At 42.2% G+C, this 20,216-nt stretch overlaps 1 protein-coding gene across 1 annotated transcript in view; it reads right to left on the bottom strand.

Annotated features, from left to right (window-relative positions):
* The window catches only part of PDIA5 (protein disulfide isomerase family A member 5), a 168,362-nt gene that overhangs the window by 28,642 nt on the left and 119,504 nt on the right, over positions 1-20,216 (bottom strand). Inside the window, exons 13-14 of the mRNA XM_088460758.1 lie at positions 13,309-13,472; positions 13,105-13,235 (exon numbers count right to left, since the gene is read on the bottom strand). Of these exons, the coding sequence (XP_088316884.1) occupies positions 13,105-13,235; positions 13,309-13,472 (295 nt within the window). The remainder of the gene's footprint in view (positions 1-13,104; positions 13,236-13,308; positions 13,473-20,216) is intronic.

Below are 20,216 nucleotides of genomic sequence, written 5' to 3'. Positions count from 1 at the left end.
ACTTAGTGATGTGAGGCTTGCATGCAGCTGCTCTGCCATGGAAATCCATTCCACTAAGCTCCTGCCGCACAGTTTTTGTGCTTACATTAATAACAGTGGAAGTTTGGAACTCTTCAGCTATGGTATCAGCAGAGTTTTGGTGACTTTTACACATCATGAGCCTTAGCAATCGTTGACCCTGCTCTGTGATTTTACGTGGTCTTCCGCTTTGAGACTGAGTTGCTGTTGTTCCTGAATGTTTCCACTTTCTAATGATATGACTTACAGTTGACCGTGGCACATCCAGCAGGTATGAAATTCACAAACTGTCTTAATGCAAAGGTAGCATCCTATTACAGCGGCGACCCATTTTGTATCACAAATGTTTGCAGATGGAAACTGCATGACTAGGTGCTTGATTTTATACACCTGTGGCAACAGGTCTGACTGAAACACCTCAATTCAATAATTAACAGGTGTGGGCAAATACTTTTGTCCATATAATGTATATATATCCATCTTATTTATAAAATTCATTGGTCTGTTTGGTTATATATTCGTACTCCTCTGCACCGATTGGGATGAAACCAACGCAAGGTGGTCCTGTTGAATCCTGGCCAGGATTTAGGGAGGTTGATGTCCTGGTCGGACCTCCCGTTGGTGTACACTGGGCAGAACTTTGACCCAGGAGAGCCGTCCAATGGATGGATTTGTAAGAAAACTTCACAGAGTGGTAACATTGGATCCCAGGAGACATACTAGGGGGTTGAGGTCCTTGTTGGCCCTCCCATTAGTGTACGCTGGGCAGAACCTTGACCCGGGGACACTGGCCAGAACTTTGACCCAGGGAGCCTGTTCTGGGCCTTCCAATGGATGGATTTGGAAAACATCACATAATGAAACTTAATAGCTTGAAGATTTAAACCCAGGAAATGCATAAGCTTATTTTTTAGTGTGACCCAGAGAAGCATATATATATTATCTATTTACTCCTAATTATTTTAATTCTTTTAGTGATATATTGATTGCTACTCTGAAGCTGACAGTTATATATATATATATATATATACCGGGAACCAGTGGAATTATATATTTATTTAATATATATTTTATTGTGGTTTTGCAAACAAATTGGTCACTATTTAGCAATTTCACGTTTTGCAAAAAAAAATAAAAAAAGTTATATATATATATATATATATATATATAGATTATACACACACACATATATATATATATATATATATATATATATATATATATATATACATACATATACACACACACATGCACAGTGCCTTGCAAAAGTATTCACCCCCTTTGCATTTTTCATGTTCTGTTGCCTCACAACCTGGAATTAAAATGGATTGTTTGAAGCTGTGCATCATTTCATTCACAGAACATGCCTACAACTGTGAAGTTGTGTTTTTTTATTTCTATTGTGAATCAAACATTTACGACAACATAAGAGAAAACTTCAGCGTGCAAAACTATTCACCCCCCTAAAGTCAGTATTTTGTCGAGCCACCTTTTGCGGCAATTACAGCTGCAAGTCGCTTTGGATAAGTCTCTATGAGCTTGCCACATCTTGCCCCTGGGATTTGTGCCCATTCCTCAATGCAAAACTGCTCCAGCTCCTTCATGTTGGATGGTTTACGCTTGTGAACAGCAATCTTCAAGTCTGACCACAGATTCTCAATTGGATTGAGATCTGGGCTTTGACTAGACCATTCCAACACATTTAAATGTTTCCCCTTAAACCACTCGAGTGTTGCTTTAGCAGTATGCTTCGGGTTATTGTCCTGCTGGAAGGTGAATCTTCGTCCCTGTCTCAAATCACAGGCAGACTGAAACAGGTTTTGCTCAAGAATATCCCTGCATTTAGCACCATCCATCTTTCCCTCGACTCAAATCAATCAGTTTTCCAGTCCCTGCTGCTGAAAAACATCCCCACAGCATGATGCTGCCACCACCATGTTTCACTGTGGGGATGGTGTTCTTGGGGTGACGGGATGTGTTTGGTATGCGCCAGATATAGCGTTTTCCTTGGTGGCCGAAAAGTTCCATTTTAGTCTCATCTGACTAGAGCACTTTCCTCCATACACTTGGGGAGTCGCCCACATGCCTTTTGGCAAACTCAAATTGAGTCTTCTTATTTTTATCACTAAGTAATGGCTTTTTTCTGGCCACTCTTCCATAAAACTTGCAAAAAAAATGGTAGTTGCTCAGATCAGCTTAATTGCATAACACAGGTGCTTGTAAAGGGCGGGGTTTACACTGAACACAGAAAAAAAAGAGATTTGCCCCCCAGCACACTGCAGCGAAAACAATACTTAAATCCTACATGATAATAGCGATTCAGAGGTATTAGTTACATACATTTGCAAATATATGAATAAGCGCCAGGCCAATCGTCAAGGCTCCTCTATACTGGCGTCCCTAGCATTAAGGGGTTCACGTCCGAGAAGCAAGGCACCCCAAAAAAATTCCAACCAAGGGCCATCCCCAGGGCATCGCACGAAAAAGGAAATTTGACGGAAAGAATTGCATTCTTGGAGGAAAGTTTGCATAAAGCCGCAAAGCAAAGTGAATCTTTGGAGATAGAGCTTAACCTTGCCATGGCAGGGCTTGGAAGTTGCAAGAATAGAAGAACCTTGAAAAGTGTCTGCTAAGTACACAGGACCAGTTGCAAAGATTCCAAGCAGAGAGGAATACCAAAGAACTGGAGTTGCAATGTGTATTAAAAGTGGCAGCGTCTGAAATAGTTGTATCAAAGTTGGGAAATTCCCTAAAAGTCTGTCTTGGAAAAGTGGATGAGAGTCCTTGCAGTGACTTCCAGCTTACACTGATAGCTGAGGGTGTGAAGTCCTCCCAAAGAGACACGGGTCCAGATGGCAAAACCGTGTCTGGTTGATGATAAAGAACTGACTTATACAGATGGTGATCGCATGACCTGTCAAGCAAAGGTACAGCATGTACAGAAGTCTACGGAGATAGTGATGGCTTCAAAGGATGAGACTCTCTTGTTGCCGTGGGTTCAGTGATGTGAATGTGACGCAATCACGCGGTTTTGCAGTGCAAAGCAGAACCTTAGAGAAGGTTAGTTCTGAGAGTCTTGTGAAGAATAATACTCAGGTGTGTGAAACAATGCCTTCAGGCAAGCAGGATGGAACTTGCAATTCTGCTGAATTTGTCTATGAGGAAATAGGGCAATATGGGAAAATGTGCCTGAAATCCTTAAAGCTTGACAGTGCTTCATATAGAAAGCAAGAAGTACCACAAAGTGAGGAAAAAAGTTAGGAGGAAAATAAATTCTGGAATCTGGAGGATGAGAATCATGAGACCCCCAGAAATCGCAAGAGTTTGTATGACCGTGAATGCAGTGGATTTCCCTCACGAGGAGAGTGAAGAGGGACATCGTCATGAGAATGCCTCGTCCCATGTCGCTGAACCCAGGGGTTTCAAGCTGGGTAGGGGGAAATGTGGCAGTATCACCAGAGATGGCGCTGGTGAGCAGCAGATTCTGTGTGGGCAGGAGAGATCCGCCCACACAGAGAAGAAAAGGATTCTGGGAAGAGGTGTAGGTGCTGCCCAGTGAACTCAGTGCTAGCAAGCCAGTGAGGGCCAGGAGGCTGAGCCTAGACCTGTGAGATACAGGGAAGGCTATCAAACTCTAGGACTGACCTATGCTAACTGCAAGGAAGCAGGCCAGACTGTGAGAGGCGGCAGCCAACAAGCTAAGGAAGCTATACCAGGCCAGAAGGCCAGTGTCCAGTCCTGCATGTGGCAAGAAGGATCACCAATCTCAGAGACTGTGAGAGACTTTCATGCAGAGTAGCTGCTTCTGTAGAGAGGGTTCAAGAAGTGACCTAGTGCCCTAAGAAAGGGCTACGCGTTTATTATTTTCTGTTTGTTCCCGATTATGCTGGAAGTAAAGCACCACGTTCATTTGTTTTACTGGGACGCCATGTGTGGAGTCTGATTCTGCACCTAATCACTGGACCACTGACACTAGTCTACCATGCTAATAACCCCAAGTATCACAATACATATATATATATATATATAATTAGTTTTGTGGTGGAGGCACTCCTAATCCAGTTGATGCTAATGCCGTGGTGCACACTTAGGACAGTAAACAGCAGAGCAGGTTAGTGTCACTCTACGGTCTTGAAAATTTGGAGTCACAGTCTCGTCACATATAAGTCAACGTTTCCAGTTTATTAAAAACTCGTCATCAGGATATACAAAAGATAATACTAAAATCTTACCTTATATACCCCTTATCATCCCCAGGATGTCTGGCGCCTGGCGGCTCCGCTTCCGGCTACCTTGCGGCGCCTGGCAATTGCTGATGACGTCACGGGAGTCGTCGAGTCGCCCAGGCAACCAGACGCCCGGCACCCGTGTAACTGTGCATAAAACAATGGCTGGTCCCATATTTAGGTATGCTGTCTCTTAGAACAAAGTCATTTACCTACACATCGGCTACGGACATGTACAATAATGTACTTATATAGGTGACTAATAGAACAGAATACAGAATAAATATTTAATCGTTACTTCGAATTTAACAGTAGGTAGGAGTATACACTCTAATGTTTTACAATTTGGGTACCCTTCGGCATATTCAGAACAAGAACGTGCTAATATTACAGTGTATTAGGCAACTCACACAGAACAATATTAGTATCATCAATGTTTCAAAAGGAAACATTTGATATCAATACTGTAAATCCTTAAACATTAGAGAATGTGAGATGCTCATTCAGACTTTTAGGTTTAACTGTATCGAGTAAGTGTATCCACTTAGTTTCTAACTATAGCAATGGTTTATGTCGATCACCCCCACGTGATCTGCAAGCTGAGTCGACCTACCTTAAAGACACAACAATGTTACTTAACAAATTAGAAGAACTGGGAGAGCTACCTACTAATATGTGGATGTGTACTTTAAACATTACCAGTCTGTACAATAACATACCACATAGAGAGGTTATGAGGTTGACTTATGAGTGATTAAATAACAACGATTTGTACAGAGGTCCTAATTTACAATTTTTCTGGCATTACTTGAGCAGGTATTATATAAAAAATATTTATATTTTAATGGCAAATTCTACCTTCAATGAACAGGATGTGCAATGGGGTCGCATGTTGCACCAGCCTATGCGAACAGTTACATGTTCACTATAGAGAGAGAGTTTTTCTTCAACCGAGATGTAAGGGACAAAATTATATGTTACAGCCGATACATAGACGACGTTCTTTTGTTCTGGCAGGGCGACTACAGTGAATTTAACATATTGATGGAGGAAATCAACAATAGGGAATGTCCAATTAAATGCACATTCAATCTCAGTCTTGAACAAGTTACGTTCTTAGATGTTACAATCAAAAGAGAAGGGAATAAATGAAACACATATATTTTTACGAAGCCCACTGATCGTAACACGTTACTAATAGCATCTAGCCACCATCCCATTGCCACTAAATAAAGTTTACCCTTCTCACAATTGGTAAGGGTCAAGAGAATAACAAGTGATACAGAGAAGGTGGAGGAAGATTTAAACAGGATGTGTGATAAGTTCAGGGATAGGGGCTACTCATCACAGTCTCTGCAACATGCTAAACAAAGCGTTGACAAATTAGCCAGGTGTGATTTATTGAGAAAAAGTACAATATAAAACACTGAGAATAGAATACATTGGCCACGCAGATATAACTCTGCCAATAATATTATCAATCAGACAACACAGTCACTATGGCCCTTTATCCAACATGATAAAGACCTCAAAAGTTTAAAACATAACGAGATCCGTTCCTGTTTGAAAAGAGGTAGAAACCTCAGAGATTTTATTGTAAAATCGGATATCACCGAACTAGTTGCCATATGTTCTAATGTACACAAGAAAAGTGGAGGTTGCCATAAATGCACGGGCTGTATAACTTGCAGCCAAATGATAATTGGTACATTTTTCACACATCCTCATACAGGACGTAGGTATTCTATCAGGTATCCACTAACTTGCTCTAGTTCTTTTGTAATTTATCTCATTAAGTGTCCATGTGGACTTTGCTATGTCCGCACGACCACTTAATGAGGAACGGATGGCTCTACATAGATCTGTCAGAACAACCGGTGGACAGGCACTATTTTGAGAAAAAACACAATATGGCAAATCTAAGACATATGATAATTTATCACTTACCAGAAAATCCACGTGGGTGTGATCGACATAGAGCATTGCTACAGTTCGAAACTAAGTGGATACTCGATACAGTTAAACCTAAAGGTCTGAATGACCATCTCACATTTTCAGCATTTGTCTGATCCTCTAATGTTTAAGGATTTACAGTATTGATATCAAATGTTTACTTTTGAAAGATCGATAAAACTGGGGGGAAATTTACTAAAGTGAGAGTTTTAGAAGTGAGTTTTAAAAGTGATGTTGCCAATAGCAACCAATCAGATTCTAGCTATTATCTTCTAGAAGGTACTAGTTAAATGTTAAGTAGAATCTGATTGGTTGCTATGGGCAACATCACTTTTAAAACTCACTTCTAAAAACTCTCACTTTAGTAAAGTTACCCCTAGATGTCTTTCTGTTTGATGATACTTATATTGTTCTGTGTGAGTTGCCTAATCCACTGTAATATTAGCACGTTCTTGTTCTGAATAGGCCGAAGGGTACCCAAATTTTAAAACATTAGAGTGTATACTCCCACCTACTGTTAAATTCAAAGTAACTATTACGTATTTATTCTGTATTCTATTCTATTAGTCACCTATATAAGTACATTATTGTACATGTCAGTAGCCGATGTTCAGGTAAATGACTTTATTCTAAGAGATAGCATACCTAAATATGGGACCAGCCATTGTTTTATGCACAGTTACAAGGGTGCCAGGCATCTGGTTGCCTGGGCGACGTGACGACTCCTGTGACGTCATCGGCAGATGCCAAGCGCCGCAAGGTAGCCGGAAGCGGAGCCGCCAGGCTGCAGACGTCCTGGGGATGATAATGGCTATATAAGGTAAGATTGTAGTATTATCTTTTGTATGTCCTGTAATAAACTCGAACGTTGACTTATAGGTTACGAGACTGTGACTCCAATTTTTCAAGACCAGAGAGTGACACTAACCTAATCTGCTATATATATATATATACACATACATACACACACACACACACGATAGAAGGTGACGCTCACTGTTGAATTTTTATCAAGAACATGATGTAACAAAGGCCTGAAACTTTGAGCATTGACACGGTCTGTTATTCTGATTCTTCATACGGATGTCACTGAGAGTCTGATTCTTCATACGGATGTCACTGAGAGTGCTGCATTCTATCCAGCATATATATATTGAAGTCTATACATCCAAGAGGGCACAGGGCAAGTATTTAAATTGGATGAGTACATGGATTGATGTTTTTTCAAAACACACACACAATTCAGTTTTGGCCTTAATGCTCGTAGGCTAATTTTCAAGCACTGTATAACAAACACTGTTTCCCCTTCAGGGTTAACGCGCTCTTCAGACTTAATTTAAAGCACAGTGGCAACTTGTCATAAAGCTCCTAATCCCTTGTATCAGTGCTCAGACATGGTTTAAGGCAGCACTTAAGACCACATACAGGAAAACAGAGGTCTTCACATCAAACAGTACCTACCCAGGATATAACAGTGAGTTCTTTGTATAATACCGCTTAGTGGTGGGAACATAAAGTATCTTGTGTCACCAAATAATTGCGTGTGTAAAAATGTGGATTATGCTGAAATCCCTATTATTATAGCCTTTACTAATCTGGCATCTATTACATGTGCACAAAGCACTTGTGCTTTAATACATGTCCAATATTTGTACTGAATAAATGAAGTTCATAGCTGTGCTTTTACTGCAATGTGCGTGTCTACAGAACAATAACTGCAAGCCAGCAACACCAACCAGTACCCAGCTGTGAGCTGGCGAGGCAACCTTCTCGCAACTGCAAACCAGCAAGATTAACCAACACCCAATCACTAACCAGCAAGATTAACCGCTAACCAACAAGATCAACCAGCACCCAACTGCAAACTAGCAATGCCAACCAAACACTCAACTGTAAATAAAAAAACCGCTAACCAACAAGACTAACCATCACCCAAATGCAAACTAGCAATGCCAACCAAACACTCAACTGTAAGCCAGCACGGCAAACAAGTTCTTAACTGCAAGCTAGCAAAACCAACCAGCTTCCTACTGCGAATCAGCAAGATCATCTTCAAATCAGAAAGGCAAACCAGCTTCCAACTGCAAGAAAGCAAGGCCAACTGCCACCCAACTGGGAGCCAATGAAAGTAGCCTCCAACAAACATTAGCCAGATAGTCTGTTCAAGATCCAAACGCAACAGACATCTCATTAACAGCAGACAAAGTGCATGGATTATTCTTTTTGGCTGTGTGAAGGTTAAATTACAGATATATTTGAGTGTTCATCTGACAAAAATACTAATGAGATATCAGAGAAATGCTTTTAGCCTCATTCCTTAGAGGCTTTTCACCGATTAATTTTTCATTGAAACAGACTCTTCCAACAGGCTGGTAATGATAACATTCCTCGGTTATGCCAGGCTAAGTGGGTGAAAACAAATGCCTAAATATATAATGGACTGATGTAAAGGTCCCAAAATACACTTCCAAAAAGGGCATTAACCCAATCAATGCCTCTAGAACACAGGTTCTCAAACTCGGTCCATAGGACCCCAAACAGTACATGTTTTTCATGTCTCCTCACAGAATCACAAGTTAAATAATTAGCTCCACCTGTGGATCTTTTAAAATGTGTCAGTAATGAATACACCTGTGCACCTGTTAGGTGACCTGGAAAATGTGTGGGGTCCTGAGGACAGAGGGGTCGATTCTGACCCGGACGCTAAGCTGCGCTCTCACGCAGCACATGTCATCTCCAAGAAGTGTGTGATTAATCGGTTACATCGAGAACCATCAGCGCTCCACGCAGCGCTTGAGGTAGAACCCACCCCAACGCAAGCACTGCGATCAGTGCTGGATGAAATACAACCAAGTGACGCATCTTTACTAATTTATGCACACCCATAAAACGCCGTTTAGACACCCAGACACGCCTGCGTTCGCACATCCACTCCACCCCCGTTCACAAGCACCTTCCCGTTACCACCCACAAACGGCACTGTCACTCAAATTAGCGTCCAGTCTGTGTACTACGAGCGCACAATTCCCGAGCGGAGACTCGCGCATGCGCATATTGACGCAAACGCATGCGCAAATGGGCAATTATCGGCCATAGCAGGCGTCCACGGTTTAGCGTCCGGGTCTGAATCAGGCCCAGAGTTTGAGAACCACTGCTCTAGCCTGGAATAAGTTGTTAGATATCTGAAGCTGAAAACGGTATTCAGAACAATGCTAAAGTCTGATGAACATAACAAATCTAAAATGTGAAAATTTGTTTATTTTAGCTATAGTCAGGTTTGTCACGGAGAACAAATTACCGGCTAGGGCTCTCCCTTCACCGAAATGAGAAACTATTCCCTATGTCATAGGTTCCCAAACGCCGTCACTCGGCACGTCTGGTCCGTAAGACTCTGCTAGCGCTGGCCGTCTTATTTATATCTTTTTGTGGCGTAAATGTGTCTAAAGCTGGGCACACATTTACACGATCCGGTGCCCGCCCGATAGGTCAGGCACCGGACCCAGTTCCCGCCCCCTTGTGTAAGGCACCGGCTCCATTTACATTCCTGGCATCGTTCATCACACTGACAGATTGAGCAGCACTGCAGATCTGTCAATGCGATGAACGACCCTGCGGAAGGGTGGAAGAGCAGATATAGGGCCATATTCAATTTGAGGCGAAAAGTCAGAGGTCAGACTTTTCGCCATCATCGCTGTTTTTTCCTGGGATAAAGTATCGGGCACGCGCCCGCTTACCCCAGTATTCAATTAGGATCCGGCGAAAACGGGACCCGGCGAAAGGTAAGTATGGAAAAGACCTGGCAATTTTCGGGAAATCATCCTGGCACCCCACTAAAGATAGTCTGACATGGGGGATCACTATGGGTACCCCCGTTTTGGACTGCTGAAAGAAAGTCGGGTTTTTAAATAGCCGCGGCAGGTGCTTAAATACTCAGTTGAAGAATAGCATGTAGCATTTTTTTTTTTAAATAACTATGCCCATCAAGTTTGGGGTACATGAAAATGGGTGCAAGCATATTTTTAAGTCCCTAAAGTAATTTTTAAAAATTCTTAAAAAATGCACCTGCCGCATCTTAGAAAACAGCTGCTGCATACATGGGAACCCCCCATTAATTAATTTCGCTAGTTTAAAACTTTGACCCAATATATTTTTTTTCGCCTCCAAATTGAAAGTACATTTTTTGGGGTGTCCTGAGAACTCTTTAAAAATGTTTTTTTGACACAGAATACTTTTAAGGGACACTCCCAGGGGTGCAGGCTATGTTTTACAGTCTGCACCCCAAAACCCAAATGCTGCACTTTTTTTCGCCCTGTATTTCATGGAGAAAACTCATCCCGGTTTTTTTACAAAGACTTTTCGCACAAGCGAAAAGTCTGTGAAATTAAATATGGGGATAATTGAAACTGGCAAATATGACATCATCTTTTTCGCCCATAGTGGGTACACACTTGCCGATGTAGACGGATCGGGCGACATAACGTCTAATGTGTACCCACCTAAGTTGCAATACGATGCAACTAGGACGCAACCAGGAGACCGATTAATCGCCAGTTTGACATGTGCAAACTGGGCTGCCTGATCTCTACTTTAAAGCCGATGAAACTGTTGAACTGTAACTCAGGCTAAATAACATTGGGCCTGATTCAGACCCACTCGCGAGCGGCTGTCCGCTCGCAAGTGGGTCGATGTTATGCACTGAGCATGCGCACGACGGAGGGAGCTCCGTCGTGCGCATGCGCCAGACGCGACGAGCGAAGGAAAGTCCTTCGCTCGTTGTGTCCGATCAAAGGGGGCGTGCTGTCAATGTTGATTGACAGCACGCCCCCTTTGGCGGGCGTGCCGGGGGCGTGCCTCCCTGACGGGGGCGTTCCCACGGGAACGCCTCCCGTCAGAAGCCGGCCCACTGACATCACTAGTGATGTCAGTGGGAGTGATTTTGGCTCTGATAGAGCCAAAATCACTCCGGAGCTTGCGGTTGAAAACCTCAACTGCAGGCTCCGGCTCGCAATTTCGATGGTCGCGATGGTCGCGACCATCGCGGCCATCAAAAAGCACGCTCGTATAGCCTGTGGGTGGTGACCCACAGCTATACGAGCGTCCAGGAGGACGCTCCATGAAAATGGAGCCCGGCCCTCATTCAGAGCGTGCGCTCTGCTCAGAGCGTACGGCTCTGAATGAGGGCCATTGTCATAAAGCAGCTTTGCCAGGAAAGGAGCAATTTGATTAAAAAAAGAGGCACAGATCAGCATTTACACAAGCCCAGGAGATGCAGCACTGACTGCCGGGCGAGCTGCTGTTACACAGCTGGTTCCAGAGTCCCACGCACTTCCTTGATTTGCTTGAGGTTTATAATCTGCTTTTCAGAAACCCTTCGACAGATGTGTGATGAATATTTTTGGGATTCCATTTGTTCAGATCAAAATGCAAATCTATAATGAAGTAAAACAAACTCAACATGAAGCCCATTAACCACTTTTAAAACACTGTGAAAGAGAAATCATTCATAAATGAATCCATTCTTAAGTAAAATAATTTAGGGTACAGTTTAAGGGTAATGGGGTGGAGAAAGAAGTTAAACTGGATTTGTCATTATCACACCATGTCCTTTAAGGAATATTCATCCTTTTCTTAGGATTTCCCTCTTCTGTGACCCCATCATCCTGCCTTTAGGGACTACTTCAGAGAAATTTGCTAAGAGCAACCTATGTCAACCTTCCTTCTGCATCAATTGTCATAATGCAATAATGATTGGTAGTGGCACTCTAAATGTCAGTGGCCCTAGCCATATGATGACAGGGACAAGGGGCTGGTTCTTCAGCCTACTCGAAACTCAACCTTCTATTGAGGAGACTCAATTTCACAGGACAGCAGAATTAGGGGAAGGTAAGGCAGGTAAAGGAGGAGGGGACACTTAATACATTTACACAGTTATCCTTTAAATGTGAAAACTAGAACCAAATCAATAATAAAAAAGTGATTTTAGATGAACAATTTCTTAAGAGCTGTACACAAAAATAACAGATGGACTTAGTGAGCCGAATTGGTGCTTCAGCAGAAAGTGTCACATCCAGTCTACCATGTGCAGTTAAAATCTTCTGCTGTGCAGTGACCACTACTGTGGCATTCTGCGAAAAGCCCTCAGAGTGCCTTTCCCATCACTTCTGTTTACGGCAAATTCACTGGACAAGCGTAAGGAAAGGAGATCTGTGATCTGACATTTACTCTGAAGTTCTGAGCTGTAGCCCCTATATCACAGGAGTTCCTAGAAGCTGCCAGACCAATTACTGCATAACAGTAACCCAAAGCCCTTCTTCGTTGCTGCAGGCTACCAGAAAATCATTGCAAGCTGCAAGGTCAGGGGAACACTTTAAACCAAAATGATAAAAGTAACAAGAAGTCTATTAGAAGAAGTAACTATGGAAATGTTTTATGGCTATGCACAAATGGTAATTTTACCAGAATGTAATGTACATGAGATTTAATAGTATTATTAGTTAATAGGGTATTTTACACGAGTCCTCACAGGCCTGGATATGAATGCTTTATCTGTGAGATCTTGAAAGATCACTAAAATATAAAATGATAGTTGCTTTAAATTAAACAAACAAAAAACTGCTCGTAAATATCTAATGAAATGTTTTTTTAGAGCTAGAGATATATGACAAGGTTTATTCACAAGGGAAAACGCCTAGCCAGTAAGGTGAGACATAGCACTTAGCCATTCCGAGACTAAATGGGATGAATACAGAGAAAAGCCGCTAGCTTGTAGGAAGGTAACAAGTTACGTATAGGTCACCCATTTAATCACCTGTGGAGGTCATAAAATGTGTTTTCATATTGGTACAATTTGAATTTTAGTTTTATTTACATTTATCAAAAAGTGAACAGAAAAAGTTGAGGAACTTACAAGGGGCGTAGAACATGACCAGTGCATGTTTCTTCTTTTTCAGGGTCTCTCGGAAATCATCACCCAGGAGGTGGAGAACGCTAGACGGTTTCTCTTCCCACGCAGGTTCTGGGGGTGGTGGGGCCTCAGGACTGTAAAGGATGATTAGATGTGTAAACGTAAGGGTTACATGATCACAGTGACTGCAATAGATGCACCACTTACTTGTGCATCCACTCTACAATCTTCTGTTCGGAGCGTAGGTGAGGCAACGTGTACTTCTCCTCCCCATTTTCAAAATACTTCAAAGTTGGGAACCCAGAAATATGAAACTTCTCAGACAGTGCTCTGTGTACTGTTCCATCCACTGCCGCCAGCACCCCAACATCCTGAAACAAATAAGGGTTCTCAGCGCTGAAAATCTTGGGCCAGAGTAGAGGGTGTTATCTGTAACTCAATAAGCCCTTGCACCATATTACAGCATCAATTGCATTCTTTGTGCATCAATATAAAGAAAAAGAATCAGGAGTGAAACAAACAACGGTAAACATTGGAGATCTAGTAATTACAAATCTCTCTGCAAGTTGTTTGTACATGGGCTCTTTTGTAACAGTTATTTTAATGACCACTGTGGCCGCCATGCTCTGCACCAATAAAACTTACATTTCAGAGAACAGAAAGTAGAGAGACTATGTAAAGTGTGTTCACACTGAGATACAATAAAGCATGTGAAGAATGGATCTGTGGATGCTGCTTGTCAATCATTTTACAATGTTTATCAAATTGAATGTAATAAGAATTCCCTTCCTTCTCTGCTTACCACTAACTCCATTCTTCACCCCACCTCTCCCACATCTCCATTTGTCTTATTCGCTCTTTTTTAACATTTTTATGTGCACCAGTCTCTCCCCATATACCCGTGACCCTCGATTGTTTGTGTATCCGTCTTCTAATTACGTGTAGGTCTCCCATTGTCCCGTCTCCTTTTCTCCCATCTGCTTCCACCACTTACTGTCACTCACTACACCCCACCTTTTGCCCCCTTGTTATTGATTTCTCCTAATAAGGGTGCTGTGATCTGAAAAATATAGGAACCACTGGTCTACTGTAATATGAAAGTCAATGTATGGGAGTTATAAAGCATGTATACACCACAGATCTTTTCTATAACTGTAAAACAAGCGGACCCACAGGATGATTTGTGGAAAACTTTCAAGTTATGTAAACCTTGTTCTATATTGTTTTCAGCCAGATCAGATTTCAATAAACAGCAGATCTTATAAATAAACCAAGAGATCTCACACCGGCCTATTGTTTTCCATGACTGGAAGAACAGACATTTATATAGAAGCCCTGGGTGGATCAGTCTGCAATGCTATATAAGCCAGATGATTTATTCGTTGTTTAAAAATATATTTATAATTATATTTAATTACAATAAACAGAAAACAAAGGCCCTCATTCAGAGCCACTCGCTATCGGCAGTACGCTCGTTCCGAGCGATGTTCGCACATCTGCGCATGCGTACGGTTTTTAGTACGCATGCGCAAACCAGTCAGTGCGGCCGAAAATCATTTGTACGCAATATAGCGAGTGCCTGCTATTTTGAGTGACAGAATGAGGCGTATGTGGGTGGTAACAGGGGAAGGTGCTTGAAAACGGGGAGTGGAGATCCGATCGCAGGCGTGCTTAAAGGTCAAAACGGGCGTTTTATGGGTGTGCATAATTAATATAGCAGCGTCAATGACCACGTCACTTGGTTTTTTTTTAACTCAGAACTGCTCGCAAAATAGCGGTTGAAAAAAACCAACCACAAGATTAGCAAGCAGTTCATATCCTGTTCGATGTACTCGATTAATCTAATAAATAGCGGACATGACGTATGGTGCGAGCGGCCAGGGGGCGTTTTTAAGAAATAAAAGAGCGTATGTTTTGCTCGCTCGGTCAGACTTAGAGGTGTGAACAGACTGCAATGTGCGAACGGATCATTTGCATAGCCACCCCTTGTTTTTGAACGAACGAACGCAAATAGCGAACGGCTCTGAATGAGGGCCAAAGTCTTATGCGGCTTTTAAGCACAAACTACCCTGTATGTAATATTAATAACAGATTAATTTACTAATATTACAACAATTGCTGTGCACTAATAATGTACATGCCATAGAGCACTTTGACGAGGTGTTGGGTATAGGAGTTTGCATCGATCACTTTATAATTATGTTATACGGTCTCTTTGAAAAGTTAAGCAACTTTTTGAACTACAAATCTCAGCCTGCACTGCCAGCTATTTGTAACGTACACTGATGATCTCAGTCTCAGCCTCATTTTAAAACATCCTAATGCAAACATGTTAATGCACTAGAGTCTCATAAATTATTTATTAATTTGATTAGAATTTTTGTGATTAATGCAGAAATGTATATCACCGCAGAGAGTGGAATATCATGAAAAAATTATGCAATTTTGAGATAAAACAGCATATTTCTCTGTTTTCTTTAAACATGACAAGTTTAATTAATCCTAATGGTAAACACTTCTCCTAATAAACAAGTCTCTCAGGCTGTCGCTGTAATGTTCTTAGACAGAGTGTGTTTGGGCTTTGGCAAGAAGCATGAATTAACAATCAGTCTGTGCTCAGCCGAAACTCCTTGGGGACCACATAAGACAACGCGTTTTGTTTTCATTACGCTCTTCTCTGTATTAGTATTAGAATTCTATCAGCAAACATTCCACAAAGCCCCAAAAGTATAATAAATGTTAAGTGTTTATGTAACATTACTATTTTGGAATAATGTAGGGAGCAGACATACAGTGCATCCGGAAAGTATTCACAGCGCTTCACTTTTTCCACATTTTGTTATGTTACAGCCTTATTCCAAAAATGAAATAAATTCATTTTTGTCCTCAAAATTCTACACAAAATACCCCATAATGACAACGTGTAAAAAGTTTTTTTGAGATTTTTGCAAATTTAATTAAAAAAAAAAAAAAACCCACTAAGAAATCACATGTATTCACAGCCTTTGCCATTAAGCTCAAAATTGAGCTCAGGTGCATCCTGTTTCCACTGATCATCCTTGAGATGTTCCAACAGCTTATTTGGAGTCCATCTGTGGTAAAACCAGTAGATTGAACATGATTTTGAAAGGCATACACCCATCTATATAAGGTCCCACACTTGACCAGAGCACAAACCAAGCATGAAGTCCAAGGAATTGTCTGTAGACATCCGAGACAGGATTGTCTCGAGGCATAAATCTGGGGAAGGGTACAGAAAAATATTGCTGCTTTGAAGGTCCAAATGAGCACAGTGGCCTCCATCATCCGTAAATGGAAGAAGTTCGGAACCACCAGGACTCTTCCTAGAGTTGGCCGGTCGTCTAAACTGAGCGATCGGGGGAGAAGGTCCCTAGTCAGGGAGGTGACCAAGACTCAGATGGTAGAGTGGACAGACGGATGCCACTCCTTAGTAAAAAGCACATGGCAGCCCGTCTGGAGTTTGAAATAATGCACCTGAAGGACTCTCAGACCATGAGAAACAAAATTCTCTGGTCTGATGAGACAAAGATTGAACTCTTTGGCGTGAATGTCAGGCATTATGTTTGGAGGAAACCAGGCACCGCTCATCACCAGGCCAATACCATCCCTACAGTGAAGCATGGTGGTGGCAGCATCATGCTGTGGGGATGTTTTTCGGTGGCAGGAACTGGGAGACCCGTCAGGATAGAGGGAAAGATGAATGCAGCAATGTACAGAGACATCCTGGATGAAAACCTGCTTCACAGCGCACTTGCCTGGAGCGACAGTTCATCTTTCAGCAGGACAACAACCCTAAGCACACAGCCAAGATATCAAAGGAGTGGCTTCAGGACAACTCTGAGAAATTCCTTGAGTGGCCCAGCCATAGCCCAGACTTGAATCTGATTCAACATCTCTGGAGAGATCTGAAAATGTCTGTGCACTGACTGAGAGGTGCTGCAAAGAGGAATGGGCGAAACTGCCCAAAGATAGGTGTGCCAAGCTTGTGGCATCATATTCAAAAAGACTTGAGGCTGAAATTGCTGCCAAAGGTACATCAACAAAGTATTGAGCAAAGGCTGTGAATACTTATGTACATGTGATTTCTAAAGGTGCCCATCCACTAGCTGACATGAAAACGACTGCACGATTACATCATTGTAATCGTGCAGTAGTTTGTCAGTCTGTGATGAGCCTGCACTGACCGAGCAGTCGTTCAGTGCAGGCTCATCAATCATCTGCAAACATGCTCATCCTGACGTTATCGTCGGGTTGACCAGCATGTTTGCACGATGATAGATGTCTAAACGACCAGCGGGCACACGCATCGCTGGTCATTTTAGACATTTTTGCAAACGATTTGCAAACTATGAACAATTGTTATCGTTCAACTTAATCGTCTAGTGGATGGGCACCTTTATTTTTTAATTAAATTTGCAAAAATCTCAAAAAAACTTTTTACACGTTGTCATTATGGGGTATTGTGTGTAGAATTTTGAGGACAAAAATGAATTTATTCCATTTTGGAATAAGGCTGTAACATTACAAAATGTGAAAAAGTGAAGTGCTGTAAATACTTTCTGGATGCACTGTAGGGCTGTATTCAATTAGCCGCGAAAAGTGCCATCTGGAGAAAAGCTTTCGCCGATTTGGACTTTACGCCCGTCTTCAAAGTATCTCTGTAGTCAATTCCAGGAGTTTTCACCTAAGTGGAAAAAAAACAGGCGAAAAGTTCTCTCTATTTATAGGCAGGCGAATTGGAAGTGCAAAATCTGTATTTTGGGGTGCAAATGTTGAGATTTGGGCCAGAACCCATTGGACACCTCCCCTAATGACTAATCAGTCCAAAAAAACGTAAAATTTTTTTTGAGAAGACCCCAAAAATTACATGTAATTTTTGGGTTGAAAATGAAAAAAAAAGTGTTGGAAAATGGGTAAAAAGTGAGGGGGCCTGGTACTTTGGGGGGCTATATGGATGGGACAGGTGTTTTTGGGATTGCACGAGGCTGCTGCAGGATTTTTTAAATCTTCACTTTGGAGACATCAAAATATGCTAGTACCCTTTTTCATGTACCCCAAAATTTGACCTCGGTACTTATTTTAAATTGCTTTTTATCATTTTTCAGCATTTATGCATATAAGCCTATAACTGCCAATTCTGACACTTTAAGAACACAAAACACTTTAATTTTCTATATTGATTTTGAGTGTTAGTGCAGCTTTTTCTGGGGTACAGACTGATTTCCCCAAAATCTAAGGGACTTTTGTCCAGTTTCACTTTTCACCGATTTCGCCCATTTGCCTTTTCGTGTCTTTTGGAATTGAGTATATATAAGCGAGAGCGTGCACGGAAAAAGTATCGCCTAAAAACACGCAAAGTCGGCGAAAACATTGCAGCTCGGCTTTTTGCGGCTAATTGAATACGCGCCATAGTATGAAATTATTTAGGCTATCATCAATGATCTGAGACACAAATAAACCATTAGAATGTATTATAAACCCCTTAAATATGTTCTCTGAATGAGTGCAGCAAACAGATTTAATACAATAATTTGGTATGTCAAATTCGGACATGGATTAGGATGGGACAGCTCAGAATGCTATCTTTTTTTTTCAAAATGTTTCTTTTAATGAAGCATGTCAATAAAGGGCATACAGTAACATAAAATTGAGCATATGAAAACAGGATTTTCTCCTTCATCCACTAGGCGAAGCTGGAGCTTCTGACAGAGGGGACGTCCCAAAGCTTCCCAGACTGAGTGCTGAACAACCTGCAACACTCTGACCAAAACTTGAGACAGATGCCGCTAAGCTGGCAAACCCTGTAGAAAACGTACACAAGTATTCAACGAAGACCACGTAGCAGCTCTACAAAGCTGTGCGTCATAAAGGACGAACAGGGCCTCTAAACTGCGTAGTCTTTCAGTACAGGCCACAAAAGTTGGAAGTGCCCGCACTACATCTAGGGAGTGAGAACCCCCGGAAGAGTCCAACAAGGCCGGCACTACAATAGTCTGATTTAGGTGAAAAGCTGAGACCACCTTAGGCAAAAAAGAAGGTTGGGTACGCAGTTTTGCCCGATCATTGTGAAAAATTAAGTAAAGGGTACAGCAGGACAAAGTTCCAAGTTTCAACACTAGCCTAGCCAAAGCAAGGGCCAATAAAAGGAACACCCAAGTTAAAAAATTTGAGTTATGGTAGACCTACGTAGATAACTCCTTTTCTTCGAGGTCCATAGTGTCCACAGGGATACCATGGGGATATTATGGTTGGAAGACCAGGCACCAAACAGTTAAAGCTTCTGCTCCCAGAATGCCCCGGGTCCTTCCCCATATATACCCCACCCCTAGCCATAGGACTTCAGTTTAGTTAAACCTCAAGGCAGGAGAAGGAAAGAGGAGAAGGAAGAACAATCGTACACCAGAAACACTAACATAAGATGAGGAAATCTGTGACCGAAAGAATATAGGGCCTGATTCAGAGCCGGACGCTATTTGCGGACGGTCGTTCAGGAAAAGGGGGTGGTTATTCAAATGAACCGTTCGCTCTTTGCGTTCTGTTGACGCCTCCATGTCTGAACGAGCGAACAAAACTTGCGGTTGTTTTTCGGATAACTACGCCCCCTGGCCGCTCGCATCCTACGTCATGTCCGCTATTTATTAGATAAATCGAGTACATCGACCAGCGTATGAACTGCTCGCTATTCTTGTGGTTGGTTTTTCCTACCACAATCTTGCGAGCAGTTCTGACTATAAAATAACGTGGTCAATGACGCTGCTGTATTAATTATGCACGCCCATAAAACGCCCGTTTTGTCCTTTAAGCACGCCTGCGTTCGGATCTCCACTCCCCGTTTTCAAGCACCTTCCCCTGTTACCACCCACATACGCCTCCTCCTGTCACTCAAAATAGCAGGCATTCGCAATTTAGCGAACAAACGATTTTCGGCCGCACTGACTGGTTCGCGCATGCGTATTACGATCCATACGCATGAGCAGTTGGGCAAACATCGCTCCGAACGAACGAGCGGCCGCTTACGTGCGGCTCTGAATCAGGCCCATAATCCAATGAAGCCAGGTGCATCAGGGTGGATGCCCTGTGGACCCTATGGACCT

The sequence above is a fragment of the Taudactylus pleione genome, unplaced genomic scaffold (genome assembly GCF_031769625.1).
Source record: "Taudactylus pleione unplaced genomic scaffold, aTauple2 ptg000977l, whole genome shotgun sequence".
NCBI lineage: Eukaryota > Metazoa > Chordata > Amphibia > Anura > Myobatrachidae > Taudactylus > Taudactylus pleione.
Note: the sequence above shows the minus strand (reverse complement) of the source record. Positions and strands in the feature narration are given on the sequence as shown.